Source organism: Bison bison, unplaced genomic scaffold (genome assembly GCF_000754665.1).
Source record: "Bison bison bison isolate TAMUID 2011002044 unplaced genomic scaffold, Bison_UMD1.0 scf7180017862275, whole genome shotgun sequence".
NCBI classification, from domain to species: domain Eukaryota; kingdom Metazoa; phylum Chordata; class Mammalia; order Artiodactyla; family Bovidae; genus Bison; species Bison bison.
In genome coordinates, this window is record NW_011492847.1 from 1,153,427 (window position 1) to 1,173,534 (window position 20,108).

The window sequence follows — 20,108 nt, forward strand, 5'->3', positions numbered from 1 at the left end:
ATGGCCTTTATTTTAAGGTATGTTTTGTCTGACATGTATATTGTGATTCCCACTTTGTCATTTCCATTTGCATGAAATCTTCTCCCATCACCTTTCAATCTGTGTGTCCTTTGCTCTAAACTGGGTCTCTTGTAGGCAACATAATGTAGGCTCTCATTTTTTCACATAGTCTGCCACTCTGTGTATTCTGATTGGGACGTCTCGTCCACTGACATTTAAGGCAATTATTAATTGATATGTATTTATTGCTATTTTAAGTCCTGCTTTCCCACTGATTTTTAAATTTCTTCCTTGACCCCCTCCCCCTTCTTTTTTTGTGGTTTGAATTATTTTTGTATTATGTTCTTTTTGGTTTTTGTGAATCTGTTGTTTGTTCTTAATTTGTGGTTACCTTGTTTTTCATGTATGTATATACCATATTATATTCTACCTGCCTTAGACTAGTAATCACACAGGCTCAAACATGTTCTAGGAAATGATTAAAAAATTTTACATTTTTGTACTCTTTTCTCCCACATTTTAGGATTTTGATGTCCTCTTATATCTTCATGTTCATCCTTTTTCTGTTCATTTCGGTTATCATCACTTTCACAGACATTTAAAAAAAAATCTGTATACTGGCTTATTTAGGTGATTTGCTTTCTAACTGTGATTTCCTCTTCTCTATATATTCTTACTTCTTTTAGAGAAGGCCTTTCAATATTTCCTTTGTACGTGTGTACGCTCAGTCATGTCTGACTCTTTGTGATCCCATGGACTATAGCCTGCTAGGCTCCTCTATCCATGGAATTTTCCAGGCAAGAATACTGGAGTGGTTTGCCATTTCCTTCTCCAGGTGTCTACCCATCCCAGTGATTGAACCTGCATCTCTTGCATTGACTGGTGGGTTCTTTACTAGCTGAGCCACCAGGGAAGCCCTTTAGGTAGGGAAGTCCATTCAGTTCAGTTCAGTTGCTCAGTTGTGTCGAACTCTTTGTGACCCCATGGACTGTGGCATGCCAGGCTTCCTTGACCATCACCAACTCCTGGAGTTTACTCAAACTGATGTTCATTGAGTTGGTGATGCCATCCAATCATCCCATCCTCTGTTGTCCCCTTCTCCTCCCGCCTTCAATCTTTCCCAGCATCAGGGTCTTTTCCAATGAGTCAGTTCTTTGCATCAGGTGGCCAAAGTAATGGAGTTTCAGCTTCAGCATCAGTCCTTAAAATGAATATTCAGGAATGATTTCTTTAGGATTGACAGGTTTAGTCTCCTTGCAGTCCAAGGGACTCTCAAGAGTCTTCTCCAACACCACAGTTCAAAAGCATCAATTTTTTGGCGCTCAGCTTTCTTCATAGTCCAACTCTGACATCCATACATGACTATTGGAAAAACCATAGCTTTGAGTAGATGGGCTTTTGTTGGCAAAGTAATGTCTCTGCAAACATGCTGTCTAGGTTGGTCATAGCTTTTCGTCCAAGGAGCAAGCGCTTTTAATTTCATGGCTGCAGTCACCATCTGCAGTGATTTTGGAGACCCTAAAAAATAAAGTCTGACACTGTTTCCATTGTTTCCCCACCTATTTGCCAGGAAGTGATGGGACCAGATGCCATGATCTTAGTTTTTGGAATGTTGAGCTTTAAGCCAACTTTTTCACTCTCCTCTTTCACCTTCATCAAGAGGCTATTTAGTTCTTCACTTTCTGCCTTAAGGGTGGTGTCATCTGCATATCTGAGGTTATTGATATTTCTCCCAGGCAAGCTTGATTCCAGCTTGTGCTTCATTCAGCCCAGAATGTCCCATGATGCACTCTGCATATACGTTAAATAAACAGCGTGACAATATACAGCCCTGATGTACTCCTTTCTCGATTTGGAACCAGTCTGCTGTTCCATGTCCAGTTCTAACTGTTGCTTCCTGACCTGCATACAGATTTCTCAAGAGGCAGGTCAGGTGGTCTGGTATTCCAATCTCTTTCAGAATTTTCTAGAGTTTATCGTGATCCACACAGTCAAAGGCTTTGGCATAGTCCATAAAGCAGAAGTAGATGTTTTTCTGGAACACTCTTGCTTTTTTGATGATCCAATTTGATCTCTGTTTCCTCTGCCTTTTCTAAATTCAGCTTGAACATCTGGAAGTTTTTGGTTCATGTATTGTTGAAGCCTGGTTTGGAGAATTTTGAGCATTACTTTACTAGCATGTGAGATGAGTGTAATTGTGCGGTAGTTTGAACATTCTTTAGCTTTGACTTTTTTTGGGATTGGAATGAAAACTGATCTTTTCCAGTCCTGTGGCCACTGCTGAGTTTCCCAAAATTTGCTGGCATATTGAGTGCAGCACTTTCACAGCATCATTTTAGGATTTGAAATAGCTCGACTGGAATTCCATCATCTCCACTAGCTTTGTTCACAGTGATGCTCCCTAAAGCCCACTTGACTTTTCATTCCAGGATGTCTGGCTCTAAATGAGTGATCACACCATCGTGGTTATCTGGGTTGTGAAGATCTTTTTTGTATAGTTGTTTTGTGTATTCTTGCCATTTCTTCTTAATATCTTCTGCTTCTGTTAGGTCCATACCGTTTCTGTCCTTTATCAAGCCCATCTTTGATGAAATGTTCCCTTGGTATCTCTGATTTTCTTGAAGAGATCTCTAATCTTTTCCATTCTATTGTTTCCCTCTATTTCTTTGTATTGATCACTGAGGAAGGCTCAGATTATGAACTCCTTACTGCCAAATTCAGACTTAAATTGAAGAAAGTAGGGAAAACCACTAGACCATTCAGATATGACTTAAATTCCTTATGATTATACCATGGAAGTGAGAAACACATTCAAGGGATTAGATCTGATAGAGTGCGTGAAGAACTATGGACAGAGGTTCGTGACATTGTACATAAGACAATGATCAAGAACATCCCTAAAGGAAATGCAAAAGGTGAAATGCTTGTCTGAGGAGGCCTTACAAATAGCTGAGAAAAGAAGAGAAACTAAAAGTAAAGGAAAAAAGGAAAGATATATTCATTTGAATGCAGAGTTCCAAAGAATAGCAAGGAGAGATAAGAAAGCCTTCCTCAGTGATCAATGCAAAGAAATAGAGGAAAACAATAGAAGGGAAGTCCTTTAGGGCAGGTTTAGTATTGCTGTATTCTTTTAGTTTTTGTTTGTCTGAGGAATTCATCTCATATTCTAAATAATAATCTTGCTGGGTAGAACATCCTAGATTGCAGCTTTTTCCGTTTCAGGACTTTTTTTTTTTTTTTCTTGGGGATTAACATTTTTTTTTTAAATTTTATTTTATTTTTAAACTTTACATAATTGTATTAGTTTTGCCAAATATCAAAATGAATCTGCCACAGGTATACATGTGTTCCCCATCCTGAACCTGTATCTTGCCACTCCTTTCTGGCCTGCAGTGTTTCTGTATAGAAATCAGTGGATAGCCTTATGGGCGTTCCCTTGTAATCAACTCTTTGTTTTTTTTTTCTTGATGCCTTTAGAATCCTCTATTTTACTTTTGCTATATTTATCATAATATGTCTTGGTGTGTTTGGGTTTACCTTGTTTGGGACTCCGTGCTTCCTATACCTGGATGTTTCTTTCTTTAGGTTTGGGAAGTTTTCAGCATTCCAAATACATTTTCAATACCCTTTTCTCTTTCTTCCCCTTCTGGAATCCCTATTATGCATAAATTGGCAAGGGAAGAAAGACTCCAGTGTTCTTGGGCTTCCCTGGTGGCTCAGCTAGTAAAGAATTTGCCTGCAATGTGGGAGATCTGGGTTTGATCCTCGGGTTGGGAAGATCCCCTGGAGAAGGGAAGGTCTACCCACTCCAGTATTCTGGCCGGAAGAATTCTATGGACTATTTAGTCCATAGGGTTGCAAAGAGTTGGACATGACTGAGCGACTTTCACTTGGCAAGATTTGTATTATCCCATAGGTCTCTTATATTGCTTTCATTTTTTTTTTGTTTTTGTTTCAATTTGACTTTCTGTCTGCTGTCCTGATTGGTTGATTTCCATTATTTTTTCTTTCAGGTCACGTATTCATTTTTCTGCATTATTCCTCCTGCTATTCATTGCTTTTAGTTTAGTGTTCATCTTGGCAAATGAGTTTTCTATTTCTTTGTTCTTCCTTATAGTTTCTAATTTCTTTTTACAGTACTCTGCATTTCTGTCAACAGCCTGTCTTAATTCCTTCAGTATTTGCATTATCTTCTTTTTTGAAGTAGATGTCTATTAGACTGAAGAGGTCTGTTTCATTGTTCTTTCAGGGGAATTCTCTCGGTTTAAAAGGGAATTGTTCCTCTGCTTCTTCATCTTACTTATTTCTCTTATTCTGTGAGTTTAGAAGAATTAATGATATATGGTCTTAGAGGACTATTTATATGTGGCATTTTTCCTATGTAGTTTGTGTGGGTTTAATATTTTTAGTGGGCTTTACTGGTTCAGTTCAGTCTCTCAGTCATGTCTGACTGTTTGTGACCCCATGGAATGCAGCACACCAGGCCTCCCTGTCCATCACCAACTCCCGGAGTTTACTCAAACTCATGTCCATTGAGTCAGTGATGCCATCCAACCATCTCATCCTCTGAGGTCCCCTTCTTCTCCTGCCTTCAATCTTTCCCAGCATCAGGGTGTCTTCAAATGAGTGAACTCTTTGCATCAGGTGGCCAAAGTACTGGAGTTTCAGCTTTAACATCAATCCTTCCAATGAATACTCAGGACTGATCTCCTTTAGGATGGACTGGTTGGATCTCTTTGCAATCCAAGGACTCTCAAGAGTCTTCTCCAACACCACAGTTCAAAAGCATCAATTCTTCAGCACTCAGCTTTCTTTATAGTCCAACTCTCATATTGATACATGACTACTGGAAAAACCATAGCCTTGACTAGATGGACCTTTGTTGGCAAAGTGGTGTCTCTGCTTTTTAATATGCTGTCTAGGCTGGTCATAACTTTTCTACCAAGGAGCAAGCGTCTTTTAATTTCATGGCTGCAGTCACCATCTGCAGTGATTTTGGAGCCCAAGAAAATAAAGTCTCTCACTGTTTCCACTGTTTGCCCATCTATTTCCCATGAAGTGATGGGACTGGATGCCATGATCTTAGTTTTCTGAATGTTGAGCTTTAACCAACTTTTTTACTCTCCTCTTTGACTTTCATCAAGAGGCTCTTTAGTTCCTCTTCACTTTCTGCCATAAGGGTGGTGTCATCTGCATATCTGAGGTTATTGATATTTATCCTGGCAATCTTGATTCTAGCTTGTGCTTCATCCAGCCCAGCATTTCTCATGATATATTCTGCATATAAGTTAAATAAGCAGGGTGACAATATATAGCCTTAAGGTACTCCTTTTCCTATTTGGAACTAGTCTGTTGTTACATGTCCAGTTCTAAGTGTTGCTTCCAGACCTGCATACAGATTTCTCAAGAGGCAGGTCCGGTGGTCTGGTATTCCCATCTCTTTCAGAATTTTCCAGTTTATTGTGATCCACACAGTCAGAGGCTTCCCTTGTGTCTCAGTGGTAAAGAATATGCCTACTAATGCAGGAGATATGGGTTTGATCCCTGGGTTGGGAAGATCCCCTGGAGAGGGAAATGGCAATCCACTCTAGTAGTTTGTTTTTATTATGGATGCCTGTCATTTTTTCCCTCAGTATCTGCTGGCCTTATTCCCTTGATAAGGAGAGTGTGCAAGTGTGATAGCTGGTGCCCAATCCTCAGGTAATCTGTGGTGGCTCATGTGTGCCCCTGGAGCATGTGTTGGGAGCAGAGGTGGTGAGGTGCTCCTTGAGTCTACAAGGAAGGTGGTGTCAGCTCATGACCACTCCTGAAGTGTAGGGGGTGGGTAGTGGCTTGTGATAGCTCTTGGAGCTGGTGAGGGGGGTGCCTGTTACCTGAGAGCAGATGCAGGGACCCTCACCCAAACAACGGTGCCTGGCCTCTAAGACGGTCCAGGCTTCCACCATGTACATCCTCAGGTGCGGTTACACCAAACTGCAGCCCCTTCAGGCTGTTTTTACACAACCAACCCAAGTCCTTTCCCTGGGTCTAATCTCTGAAGCCTGAGCTTCAGCACCCAGCCTGCACCAGTGGACATGGGTCTCTGGCTGGGGAGTGCAGGGGAGTGGCACTGACCATCTGTTCAGGTTTCTCTACATGCTAGCTGCTACAAACCTGTTCCTGTGTTCTTCTCTAAAGCTCTGAAGCTCCCCCTCTGTCCTGGCTGATCTCCCCACCAGTGAAGGGACTTCCTGGGGCGGAGTCCCTTTCCAGTTTCTTTCTTTATTCTTTTGCCCTACCCAGTTACATGGAAATTTTCTTGCCCTTTCCAGAGTTTGGATGTCTTCTGCCAGTGTTCAGTAGATATTCTCTGAGGATCAATCCGTATGTAGATGTATTTTTGATAAATTTGTGGGAGGAGGTGAGCTTCATGTTCTACTACTCTGTCATCTTGATTCAGAAGTCAAGAGCTTTTAAATACGTAAGACATCCTCATAATTTTAAGGGATGTATTATTTAAAAACTTTTCCCAGAAGGAATACAAAAAATTAAATGTGATACATATAGCTTGCAAAAGGTTTCAACATAAGGCTCTGTTCTTAAGGTAACATTTAATTAGTGTCGTGTACAACTTAGATATTTTATTAATTACCTTGAGGAGATCTGGATCAATTCCTTTAATCTTTGGAACTGGAACTGGGGGTAGAATCAGCATCTTAATCCTTGAAAACAAAATTTTGTTTTGATGTAAGTTACTCATTCTCATTTCAAAAGACAGAAATAAAATATTGACAGTATTATTACTAATATAAAGTAACAGAATATTTGGAATAAGTGAATCTGAGAAAGAGAAGGAAAAGCATTAAGCAGTGAATGATGAGGCAAAACTAAAGAATGGAAAAAAACCCTCATCTGAAGTGAATTTAAATAAAATGTGGTTTTCCTATAACTTTTCCTTAATGTCTTTTATAAAGTTTCAGAATTGGGAGTTAGACATTTAATTCCATCTGAAGCCAATTTCCATGTCAGTTATAAGGAGGTAATTTTGATACATAATTCGTTGGGGAAGGGGAGGAGAAAGAGCCAATCCATGTAGAGATATGCACCCTAAAAAAAGAGTGGGCTGAGATAAGTTCATACCACAATGCTCACATGAATTATTAAATTACTTAAGATAATCTCATTAACCAGGATGTCATTGCGTGGTTCATTTCAGTTGGGACAGACTAAATATGAACTATTTCTAATCAGTACAGGTTTATATACACAATTCTATAATGCACTTAAATTTTCTGTTCCAAATATCTACATTACTTTTTGACCATAATTTATTTCAATGTCTATCCTGCCTATCTTGTGCCTAAGTGTATTCCCAGCACTTAGAAAATTTCTGGCACAGAGAAACATTGCCTGAATAAATCTGAGTAAATCATTTGTCTATTTCATTAATAGTGTGAATAGAGTTTTCATTTTAAAATCAACACTGTGGCTCTGGAATAGAGATTATCCATTCTAATCTGATTTTTGGATATCAGATGATATTCTACTCAGTGTGAATAAATAGTCTGGTCTACTCAATAGGGAGGGCTTCCTGGGTAGCTCAGCTGGTAAAGAATCTGCCAGCAGTGCAGGAGAGCCTGGTTTGATCCCTGGGTTGAGAAGATCCCCTGGAGGAGAGCATGGCAACCCACTCCAGTATTCTCGCCTGAAGAATCCCCATGGACAGAGGAGCCTGGTGGGTTACAGTCCATGGGGTTGAAAAGAGTCGCACACAACTGAGCAACTAAGCACAGCACTCAATAGGGAACCCATTCTCTGAATGTTTCCATCACTTTTTAACCTAATCCAAGGCAAATTTCATTTTGTAAGTTGAGTTTGAGTAGACTCACTAGTTTTACTTAGTAGGACAAGTGTTAAATTGTTACTGATGAATAGAAATAATAGGAAAAAAAAAGCATGCTATTAATAACTGCTACCACTTTTGAATGCCTCTAATAATGCCTCCAAACACGGAAAGTGTGTTGGCAAATTTCAGTCTGTGGGCCAAATCTGTTCTGCCCTCTGTTTTTGTAAAGAAAGTTCTTTTAGAACATGGAATCAAGTTCAGTTTACATATTATCTATGTAACATAGTTTATATATTATCTACAGCTGCCTTCATGACACAGTGGCAGAAATGAGTAGTAGTGACAGAGACTGCATAGCCCAGAAAGCCGAAGATTTACTGTTCGGTTATTTTTAAAACAACTTTGCCAACACTTGCACTAAACATTTCCTTTGGTGCTTACCACGACCAGGGAGGAAGAAGATATTATCTATGGAAAGATTTCGAGATTTAAGGAACATGTTCAAATCACACACTAATACTTGGTTCAGCTGGCACTCAAATTCAAAGCAGCTGACTCCAAAACCCATGCCCTTTGCTTTCTGTCATGCTGCTGGGTTAACTTGGTTCTGCATTTCTAAATAAATAATTCACAGGTTCTGTTGTTGTTTAGTTGCTAACTCATGTCTGACTCTTGCAATCCCATGGACTGCAGCACACCAGCAGGCTCCTCTATTCTCCATTAACTTCTGGAGTTTGCTTAAGCTCATGTCCATTGAGTTGGTGTTGCTATCTAAGCATCTCATTCTCAGCTGTCCCCTTCTCCTTTTGCCTTCAGTCTTTCCCAGCATCAGGGTCTTTTCCAATTAGTCAGTTCTTCGAATCAGGTGGCCAAAGTATTGGAATTTCAGCTTTAGCATCAGTCCTTCTGATGAATTAGTCAGGACTGATTTCCTTTAGGATTGACTGATTTGATCTCCTTGCTGTCCAAGGGACACTCCCAGCATCACAATTCAAAAGAATCAGTTCTTCAGCACTCAGCTTTCTTTATGGTCCAACTCTCACATATGTACATGACTACCGGAAAAATCATACCTTTTTTTGACTATGTGGACCTTTGTTGGCAAAGTGTTATCTCTGCTTTTTAATATGCTGTCTAGATGTGTGATAGCTTTCCTTCCATGGAGCAGCATCTTTTAATTTCATGGCTGTAGTCACTGTTGGCAGTGATTTTGGAGCCCAAGAAAATAAAATCTGTCACTACTTCCACTTTTTCCCCTTCTATTTGCCATAAAGTGATGGGACTGGATGCCATAATCTTAGTTTTTTTTGAATGTTGTTTCAAACCAGCTTTTTCACTCTCTTTTCACCCTCATCAAGAGACTCTTTAGTTCCTCTTTGCTTTCTGCCATTAGAGTAATGTCATCTGCATATCTGAGGTTATTGATATTTCTCCCAGCAGTCTTGCTTCCAGTTTGTGATTCGTCCAGCCCAGCATTTAGCATGATACTCTCCAAATAAGTTTAATAAGCAGGGTGACAATATATAGCCTTGACGTACTCCTCTCCCAATTTTGAGCCAGTCTGTTGTTCTGTGTCCGGTTCTAACTATTGCATACAAGTTTCTCACGAGACAGGTGAAGTGGTCTGGTATTTCCATCTCTTTAGGAATTTTCTACAGTTTGTTGTGATCCACACAATCAAAGGCTTTACCGTAGTCAATGAAGCAGAAGTAAATGTTTTTCTGGAATTCCCTTGCTTTCCCCATGAGCCAACAGATGTTGGCAATTTGATCTCTGGTTCCTCTGCCTTTTCTAAATTTAGCTGGTATATCTGGAAGTTCTTGGTTCACATACTGTTGAAGCCTAGCTTGAAGGATTTTGAGCATTACCTTGCTAGCATGTGAAATGAGCACAATTGTACAGTAGCTTGAACACTGTTTGGTATTGCCCTTCTTTGGGATTGGAATGAAAACTGACCTTTTCTAGTCCTGTGGCCACTGCTGAGTTTTCCAAATTTGCTGACATATTGAGTGCAGAACTTTCGCAGCATCATCTTTCAGGATTTGAAATAGCTTAGTTGGAATTCGGTCATGTTCACTAGCTTTGTTTGTAGTAATGCTTCCTGAGGCCCACTTGACTTTATACTCCAGGATGTCTGACTCTAGGTAGTGACTACACCATCGTGGTTATCTGGGTCATTAAGACCTTTTTTGTATAGTTCTTTTGTGTATTCATGCCACCTCTTTTTAATCTCTTCTGCTTCTGTTAGGTCCTTACTATTTCTGTCCTTTATCCTGCCCATCCTTGCATGAAATGTTCCTTTGATATCTTCAATTTTATTGAAGAAATCTCTAGTCTTTCCCATTCTAGTGTTTTTCTTTATTTCTTTGCATTGTTCATTTAGCAAGGTGAGATAAGAAGGCCTTCTTATTCTCTGGAACTCTGCATTCAGTTGGGTATGTTTTACCCTTTCTCCCATGCCTTTCGCTTCTCTCCTTTTCTCAGCTATTTGTAAAGCCCCCCGCCCCTGCCCCCAACAACCACTTTGCCTCCTTGCATTTCTTTTTCTTTGGGATGGTTTTGGTCACTGCCTCCTGTAGAATGTTACGAACTTCCATAATTCTTTAGATACTCTGTGTCCCAGATCTGATGCTTTGAATCTATTCATCACCTCTACTGCATAATCATAAGGGATTCGATTTAGGTCATGCCTGAAAGGCCTAGTGGTTTTCCCTACTTTCTTCTATTTAAGCCTGAATTTTGCAATAAGGAGCTGATGATCTGAGCCACAGTCAGCTCCATGTCTTCTTTTTGCCAACTGTATAGAGCTTCACAGGTTCAAAACCAAAAATGTAACATAACTCTAATTACAGGAAATAAAGATCCCCAAATATGCTTTGCTCTGTATGGGTCCCTCTTTTTTTTTTTTTAAAGAGGATGATGCATTTAGGTACTTGAGAGTCAGCTGTCAGGGAAGTGTTGTTGCCTTTAGGCTAGGGTGGCACACCCTGTAGCCTGGAGCGACCAAGCCAGTCATAAGGAGAGATGGGAATTGTGACAGAGAACATGAGCCCTTTCCGAATGGGATGGTTGGTCCTCTGTCTCGGGACATATTGCCATGCAGGATTATCAACCCAGTTTTACTATTTTTTTTTTTTTTTTAATATGGCAATGACTTAAAATTTTTTAAATTTATTTTGGGTGTTCTGGTCTTTGTTGCTGCACAGGCTTTTCTCTAGTTGTGGGGAGTGGGTTCTACTCTAGTTTTTGTGCGTGGGCTTCTCACTGCAGTGGCTTCTCTTATTGCAGAGCATGGACTCAAGGGCCTGTGGGCTTCAGTAGCTGCAGCATGTGGACTCAGTAGTTGCAGTTCCTGGGCTCTAGAGCACAGGCTCAATGGTTGTGGTGCAGACGATGAGTTACTACATAGCATGTTGGATCTTCCCAGACCAAGGATCGTACACATGTCTCCTGCACTGGCAGGCAGATTCTTAACGACTATACCTACCACCAGGGAAGTCCAAGATCTCTGTTTTTAAAATAATCTAGTAATCTTGATTTTTGTGTGAAAATTCCCTGTTTTAGAAACACTTTGTAGCAAAACTGTCCCTCAAAAATCAGAAGGAAAAAAAAAAAAAAAAACGCAGCAAAACATGGATCTGCAGGCTGAATCTGGCTTTCAGGTTGCCACTTCTGTTTTATGTTGATTCAGTTATTTCGTTCCTGATTTAGTCATATAGCTTGATGGCTACAGTAAGTTGTATGGTGGGAGCAACAGAGTCTAGAATAAAGATAAACTGGCATGAAACTATGTTTCTGATCTTTAATTCAAATCCAAATTACACTATACATTTTACTAGAGTTGACTCTTAATGATTTGGATTAAGAAAGGGAACAGTGGCTTGGTTTGTGAACTAACAAAATCTCAAGCAAACACAAGGAGCACCTGAAATCCTTTATAGTCCTGAAGTTCTGCGGTAACTGACATAGTATCTCATTCTTTTGAGTTTTATTTTAATTGTTCTTTCTACACTTGCTGACAGCTATTTTCTACCATTTCCTGCTTTCATTAGAACATGGAAATTTAGACAATGATAAGGGTTTTTGTGGGCATATGAAAAAGGAAGATAAGTTTTTTGTTGAAAAGAATTAAATTCAGAACAGGGAATTTGGCAGTACAAATAGATTTTCAAATTTTTTTCCAATTTGGTGATTTTGACCAAGTGTCATAGTTAAAAACTTCATTATTCATAGAAAACTATCTTTTAGACAAAGGTTAATATATTTCCTTTGTAATTCTATTTGATCAGAGGATGACTTTTTCTTCCAAATATTGTTAGCTAATGTAATTTAGCAACATAAATTTGCTTGGCCTTCGTGATGACTTGAAATTGACAACTAATGTTAAAAGTAAATTACTTTATGTATGTAGTGAGTTTATCTGCTGTAGTTATATATAAATTAGCCTATCACCTAACTGGACAGTTCAGTGAATTCAAATTAATCTACAGAATAATTTGGCTCCTTTGGTATTACTTAAGTAATGAATACATTTAAGTAAATAATTGTTTAGAATTTTATTTACTAATTTCCTCCCTCCCAAACTGAAAGCTGCTGTTAGACAATAATGTTGCTAGAAAGATAGAAAACAAAATTCTCCAGAGTTAATTTTGTCCCCCTGAGTTTACATTATTAAATTGGAGATGAAACTCTACTAAAAATAACCCTTCCTGCATCCACTTGGAGACTTTTAAGCATGCTTGACACTCTGTAACTCTAGAATTCTTCTATTGAAATTCTGTTTTGATGTTTACAAATGCTATACAGCTTCAAAACAAAGTAAAAAAATTTCACAATATATTCATAATATAAAGCCTATTTTGATTTCTAGATGCCTCATGGCTTCACCTGGAGAACTTGTATTTGGTTTTAGATAGAGTAACCAACTGTCTCGGTTTGCCTAGACACAGAATTTTTAGTGTTAAAACCAGGAAAGTCCCAGGCAAATGGAGTGTTAGCTACCCTAATTCTAGGAGAAGGGACAAGATTAACCTATGGGACTTAAGGCATATTCTAAATGTAAGAAAACTGGCAACCCACACCAGTAACTTTTCCAGTATTTTGTATTAAAAGTTTCTGTAGTCTATACTGAGTTTCTTTCAAGAATGAAAATAGAATAATGGTCCTTACAGCTTAAGGGAAACTTAAACATCATACAATCCACCACCCTCAAATTACCCATGAGAACGTGGAGTCCTAGAGATAAAGGGACTCAAATGAACTCAAACAACAGTGGCAGAATAATAACTGAAACCTGCCTTCTGGCTGCAAGAGGATGCAGGATGGTGTCCTCAAACTTAGAATTTTATCTCTGACAAAAGAAGGTAAAATACCAAACTGTAAGTAGCCAACCAATTTAAATAAACCCAAATTTACTTAAGATTGGTATCATATGAAGTCTAAAGAAAGGTTTTATTAGACTGAATTATCTAGTAGCTTTAGTTCACCACTTAAATTTTTGCTCAAAGCTACCTCAGGGTCCTGGAATAAATATCAGTGCGGAACTTTAAGGTGCATGTCACACGGTATGTAGTCACTAGCCTCACCCTCTTAACATCCTATGCAACTTTCCAGATAAAACTGAGACCTGTGTTGTCTCTCTGTGGACACAACAAAGATGTAAATGTAGAGCGATAACGTTTCACTGGGTTGATGAAACACTTCACTCAGGATTCACAAAAGAAAACATCAAACAAAAAATGGAAACATGGACATTTGCTAAATAACTGGCAAAACATATCAGAGTAGGTTATATCACACTTACCTTTGCTGTTTAGAAAATATGAGTAAAAATAATGTCACTGCTAGCCCAAGTATTCCAAAGATAATAATTAAGAACCATGGAAACTGGAAATCTGAAAAACACAAAAATAATAATATCTCACAGAACTATGAACAGTTGAAGTTTATATCTCATTCTCCTGTTCCACATAAAACTTCCTAATTTGTATTCATCTAGTAAAGTCAATGATTTCACTTGATAGCCACTAAAATAGAATGCAATTACTTAGTATTTTCTAAGAACACCTCTATCCACTTCTTCAGATCCTTTCGTATACCAAAAAAAAAAAAAAGAGTAACAGCATACAATTTAAGCACAATCCATGTTTATTATATAAACAACCTGCTTTAAACATCTTATGTGTTCAGGGTGTGTCATTAAAAGGCTTTAGCTCGAGGGAAAAGTGATGCTTGTTAATATACTACTTTACCTAAATAATGTCCACTTCTTTTTTTTTAAATGTGATCTTTAGATCTAGATCTGATCTAGACTGAGGATCCATCAAAAAGATGGGGGCCAAGTTGTATTTTTGAATCATTATTAAAACTTCTTAGATATGCAGGGTGTACATTTTTACAGCGTAAAAAGTACTGTTTGACAGAAGATCAGTACTAGGACTCTCAGATTTTAGAATGCTGTTCAGTTGCTAAGTCATGTCTGACTCTTTGCAACCCCATGAACTGCAGCATGCCAGGCTTCCCTGTCCTTCATTATCTGCCAGAGTTTGCTCAAACTCGTGTTCATTGAGTCATGCCCATTGATTCAGATTTTAGTATAATTGATAGAAAATTTGTGGGAGACTGTTTGTAAAACTTCTATTTCATTTCTTTAGAACAAGTGCCACAGTGGCAGAGGTTGACTACTTTTAAGGTGGAATTTCCCTGGTGGCTCAGACTGTAAAGGATCTGCCTGCAAGGTGGGGAAAGATCCCCTGGAGAAGGGAATGGGTACCCACTCCAGTATTCTTGTCTGGAGAATCCCACTGACAGAGGGGCTTTGTGGGCTACAGTCCTTGAGGTGGCAAAGAGTAGGACACGACTGAGCAGCTAACACTTTCCCACTTTTTTTCACTTTTACCATAACACTGCTTTACTGAAAGAAAGCTTTTATGCTGTGATATTCTTTTATTTATTCTCTTATTCACATATTAAAATCTACAAGGGAGCTATTATGCATGTTATAAAGAATTAGTGGGGGAGAGAATACCATTTTTTTTGTTCTTGTGGTATCTATAATTTTATATCAATGATATATACTTAGGAACATAATATAAAGCAAGAGTTTTTTTCCTTTTCTAACAGAAGTAAAAAGTTGTTTAAAAAAATCTTTAAGTGAATTAAATGCCATCACGATAAAGGGCATGTGGCAGATATACTTTTTCTTAAAAATTTAATTTAATTTTTACTATAAATTTATTTAATTGGAGGCTAATTACTTTACAATATTGTATTGGTTTTGCCATACATTGCAAATGTACTTTTAAGCCAGAATTTCCATATATCAAATACTGTCTGAAACAAGCCTACTGAGGAGAGCTTAGAAAAAATGGTATTATAGACATTTTCACCTGTGCTATATAGCATCATGGGTTCTACCTGTACCATATGTGCAGAAACAATTGTGTTTATATTTTAAAATTACATTTCTTTTATATAGGATCTTCAAATATTCTATGTCACCCTTGAGCATAACTAGCACATGATTTATCAAGCCTTCCTCCAGATAAAAGCCACACACAAACTTTCTAAAACCAATAAGCACCTGCCATTGACCACTTACGCTGATTCAATACTAGGCTTTCTCTTAGAAGCCACATAGATAGCCATCCATCCAGATTCAGAATTTCTTCTCTGTATATTTGAAAAACCTTTTTTTATTATTATAAATGCAAAACAAACTCAAATGAAATATTAGAAATACAGAAACATATAAAGAAAAGAATCACCTGAAATTCTATCTGGAATTATCACCCCACTCTCCTCCATCAGTAACTTTGTGTCTCTTCTCCTCTTTAACTTGCACCTACATCATGACTTTTCCTGAACAATTCAGAAGTGAAATCCTCCTTCCTCTTTCGTAATGGATAATACTTGTTACAGGTAGTGAACTCCAGGTCCCTCATCCTGAAAACTGAGGCTAATGTATATTGATCTGGACAACACTCTAACAGTATAGGGAATGTATGCCTGTGTATTGACAGAAACCATGTTGGCTGCCACCTTAATCTCTTAGGTTTACCTTCTTCACATGCAGATGGGTTCATCTGAGGAAATGTTATCAGGAGCACCTCACTGAACTTGCCATATTTTTCAGTGTTTCGTTGTCTGGTTCTCACACGCACTTCATACTCTTTATCCAGTCTCAACGAGTACATCGGAACTGATGTTACCATTAAAGGGTCCATCTTTCAAGACAAAATATAAAACTTACTGGTTAGAGAGTCAACAACTCAATGCAATAAGCTCCATGAGGTGCTTCTGCATTTTTATTCAAAATGAATTTCTGGAAAGTAGGAAATACTTTAAAATGCACTCCTGGAGTTTGCTATTTAGAGAAAGATCTAAGTAAGTAACTTAGTAACACATTGTAAATTAACTACACTTCAATTTAAAAATGGTAAAAAAGTCACTTTGTTAAATAAATCACAGTCCTCAAATTAGTTCTGTTATAAACCCAAAGATATAATAGACTTGTTAAAAGAAATGCATCTCTATTCTTGCATTAGGCTGTCAGATATTCTCCTAAGATCAAAGCATAATAGAATTATTATAGAGGATGGCAGAATTATAAAGAAGATTACAGACACACTGCCTACCCTTTGGAATATTACATTGTTATGTAAAGACATCAGGACAGTAAAAACCAAACATATTTCCTATTCTCTATGTCTATATCTGTTCTTTGGAAATCCTGGGTAGTCATTCATATGATCACAGAATTGTAAAGTGTTCTAGAAAAATCAGTTGTCTTAAAGTTTCAAATAATTCTATCAGCTTGTTCTATAAGGCTTAAAGCCATCTCAAAAATATATGCTATTCAAAATCTATGAAGAAAAGTCACTAGAGGCCTTTGGTAACAAACATCAGGATCCCGCAGTCCTGAAAGCCAGGCCATTCCTTTACTTTCCCAGGGAAGGCAGGTGAGATTCTCAGACATGTTGCTATCAAAGAGGAAGACACGACTAATGATGGGGTTTTCGTTCAAGTCAAATATTCAAAGTAAGTAGTCAATATATGCTTTTTATATATTTTCAGGTAGAACATCTTGCTCCCATTTATAGGAAAACCAGGAACATTCTTTTTCAACAGCCTGGGTTATTCACACAAATAAGATTCTCATAATTTGTTAAGTTAGAAGCTGGACCTTTAGCTTCTAAAACAAATTTCCTTTCGCTACAGTTAGTTTCTACTCACAAAGTACCTCTTTTTTTCCCCCCATGTACACAGAATGGTTAGTTTGATCTTTTATAGAAGCTTAATACATGGAATATTTATGTACTTGAAATGCTTCTGAATATTAAACTTTTTATTTTTCTTAAGAAGTCTATTTACTATTCTTGAAGCCCTACATTTCTCTGTCACCATCACCAATATATTATTTCTTTACAGGTTTCATTAATAACAAAATCCCAAAGGGGCTGAGTGATGCAATCTACGGCCCCCTCTTCATCTTCCCTCAGCCCTCCACAGCAGCCACACCAAATTCAGATTTGCTCACATAACTAATCCTGCCCTGAACCCTGTCACCTGCCTATGAGGGAACACCTATTCTTGGCTAATTCTCAGTGCAAGTACTGCTGATATTCTAAGAAGTCTTTTCTGGCAGTTTTCCCTACTCCATCCTGCCTGAGAATACACGTATTACTTCTTTTAATTCATCGCTCAAATTTCTATATTATACCGCATATTCCCTGGGAGAAAACAATGCTTTCATTCTCTTTACATTTCTGAAGCCCAGCACGATATCAGGTATATAGAGAAGGGAATGGCAACCCACTCCAGTATTCTTGCCTGGAAAATTCCATGGACAGAGGAGTCTGGCAGGCTACAGTCCACAGAGTTGCCATACAACTGAATGACTAACACTTTCAGCATTTGCTTTTTCAGTGTGTACTCAAGAGATGACCCACATGTTGTGGATAATTCTATGCCACTCATTAAGTCTTAAAAAAACAACCCCCAAAATTCAAAAACACAATTGGTTTAGCAGGTAGATACTTGTAAGCAACTACATGGTCATTAGAATTACTATTATATTCAAAATGTGTTTAATTAAAAAAATGGGCATATTAATACTAAATTCAATGTTGTCAAATGGTAAATTCCTGATATAAGTAACACACATTAGCTTTTTCCCCCTTGACTTACAATCCCTTTTTTTTTTTTTAATGCTTATGCCTCTTGGTTTTACAACCAACTAGATCATAAGTTCTTTAAGAAAGGTCAGTTGTCATAGATGGGTCCTTGATACTCATGGCAACTCTGAGACCCTTGCAAATGACCAAACTTATAAGTATCATGGATTTATTACTGAGAATTTCAAAAATACTAATTTCAAAATGATGATAAACTGATTTTATGTTCATATATTTTTATAAGAATTGTACTTTCTGAAATAATAAAATTATAGTGAAAAAATGACATTGTTTCACATTTTTGCAAATCTCTTTACTATCTGGCTTAGTAGAAGATGCTTATATTTTTACATTTGCTTCTGAATTAAAACTGTGTTAGGATGTGTGATTTTGGTTGAGGTGCATGAATAAAACTTGATCTCACAGATATATAGTGAGAAAATGGAAGAGAGCTTTTAATAGCTGTTTCAGCTAATTATATATATTCTTCCTCAACACCACCACCAACAAAAAAACTCAGTAAGTAGTATTTTCTTAAAGGTTAGTTGCAGTGTGAAATCTGAAACCATGTCAATAAATCTTTCACACTTCTTTATATTAAAATCCACCATTGCAACTAGTATTTTGAATGCATCATTTCTCCATTCGTTGTTTGGTTACAGCATGTATTGGTCACTTGGAAAATATCACTCACTGAGTTATGCAGATTTTCTACCTGTTCACACATTTCATTATACAATATTTAAAAAAAAAAACCACTTTTGCTAAGATCACCATTGATCGCATCAGATCAGGTTGGGAACACTCTCAAGCTCACAGCTGCAGATGGCGAAGTTTTCCAAAATTTTAACTTAACCTTGACAGCTCAAATTTTCTCACTGGCAACAAATACTGTCAATTGTTTTTCTTGAAGTGTTAAGCTCACTTTATTCTTTTCCAAGAACTATTTGCCAAATATTTGCCAACTCAAATATGAAAAGTCATCTATCAGTTTACCAGTTGTTCCTTCAAAGTAAAAATGGTGTTCCAAGCAAAAAGCAGCTAGTTCAAGCAGGAACTCGGGTATTTAAATGCCTTTGCTCAAAATAACCATCCACAGCTCCGAATGCAGCCAAAGTGCTTTATGCGTACACAGAATATGAAAAAGCTACATAGTCAGAAATCATGATTTAATAAACTTAGAAACATATATACTGCTTCGTCAAGGACATCTGCCTCCCCCACCTCGCCTGCTTCCATTTCTTTTCTGTGAGTACAGAGTGGTGCAGAGCATAGTGACTACCAGTATAGTCTGGAGTTATTGCCCTGATTTGTGTGAAGGCAGCAGCAGTGTTTCCACCCTTGCTTTTGTACCACCTGTGTAAATCAATGCAGTCAAAAAAGGAAAGAACATTCTAGTATTATTATGGAAATAGTCTTGACCCTGTGGACTCCCTAAAAGAGTCCCAGGGACCCTCAAGGGTTCAAAATTTACACTTTGGGAAAATGCTGCCCTGGGGTGCCCAGCACGGTGCTTTGTGTATACTAGTTATTTCAATACCGCTGAATAAATGTTTGACTGAAGTTTGAATTTAGAATGCCTTGTTTGACTCAGTATCCAGCCAAACTTTTCTGTACCAAGTTATGGAACAGATATCTAAATTAGAATGATTCCACAAACAGAACCTTGAAGCCAATATTTAACTGTTCATAGTGCTCTAAACTTAACTTTCCTGTAATGACAAAACTGGCTCCGTTTTCAGCAGTTCACTGAATGGACAGGGCCTGGTGTCTCAATTCTAGGAGTGAGGCCATGCCAGGATGCTGGGCACGACCTGGTGACTGGCCAGAAACCACTTGGCTTGGCCAGGCCTGTGGCTGTGGTTAAACTGATTTAGAGTTGGTTACATTGAAAGCAGCATGATAATCCTGCTTTTCTTCTTCTTGTGTGCCATGTGGAATTTATCTCAGTGCCCAGTTCCCATGCCCTTGGCAAGGAAGTGAGGAGTTCAGAGGTCAACCCAGTACCAGGCTACTTGCCTAAGTAAAAACCTCTTAGCTTGATTCTCCCTGGGGTATGTGACAAAACATCCTTCTGAAACTCTAGGGGATCAGTTCCCTCCCTCTGT

General features: G+C 38.1%; 1 protein-coding gene across 6 annotated transcripts in view; it reads right to left on the reverse strand.

Moving 5' to 3' along the window:
• The window catches only part of GHR (growth hormone receptor), a 312,954-nt gene that overhangs the window by 7,083 nt on the left and 285,763 nt on the right, over positions 1–20,108 (reverse strand). For all 6 annotated transcript variants that reach the window (XM_010832815.1, XM_010832818.1, XM_010832816.1 and 3 more), the window contains 3 exons: positions 15,885–16,050; positions 13,629–13,719; positions 6,632–6,701 (listed from right to left, as the gene is read on the reverse strand). In XM_010832815.1, coding sequence (XP_010831117.1) covers positions 6,632–6,701; positions 13,629–13,719; positions 15,885–16,050 — 327 coding nt within the window. The remainder of the gene's footprint in view (positions 1–6,631; positions 6,702–13,628; positions 13,720–15,884; positions 16,051–20,108) is intronic.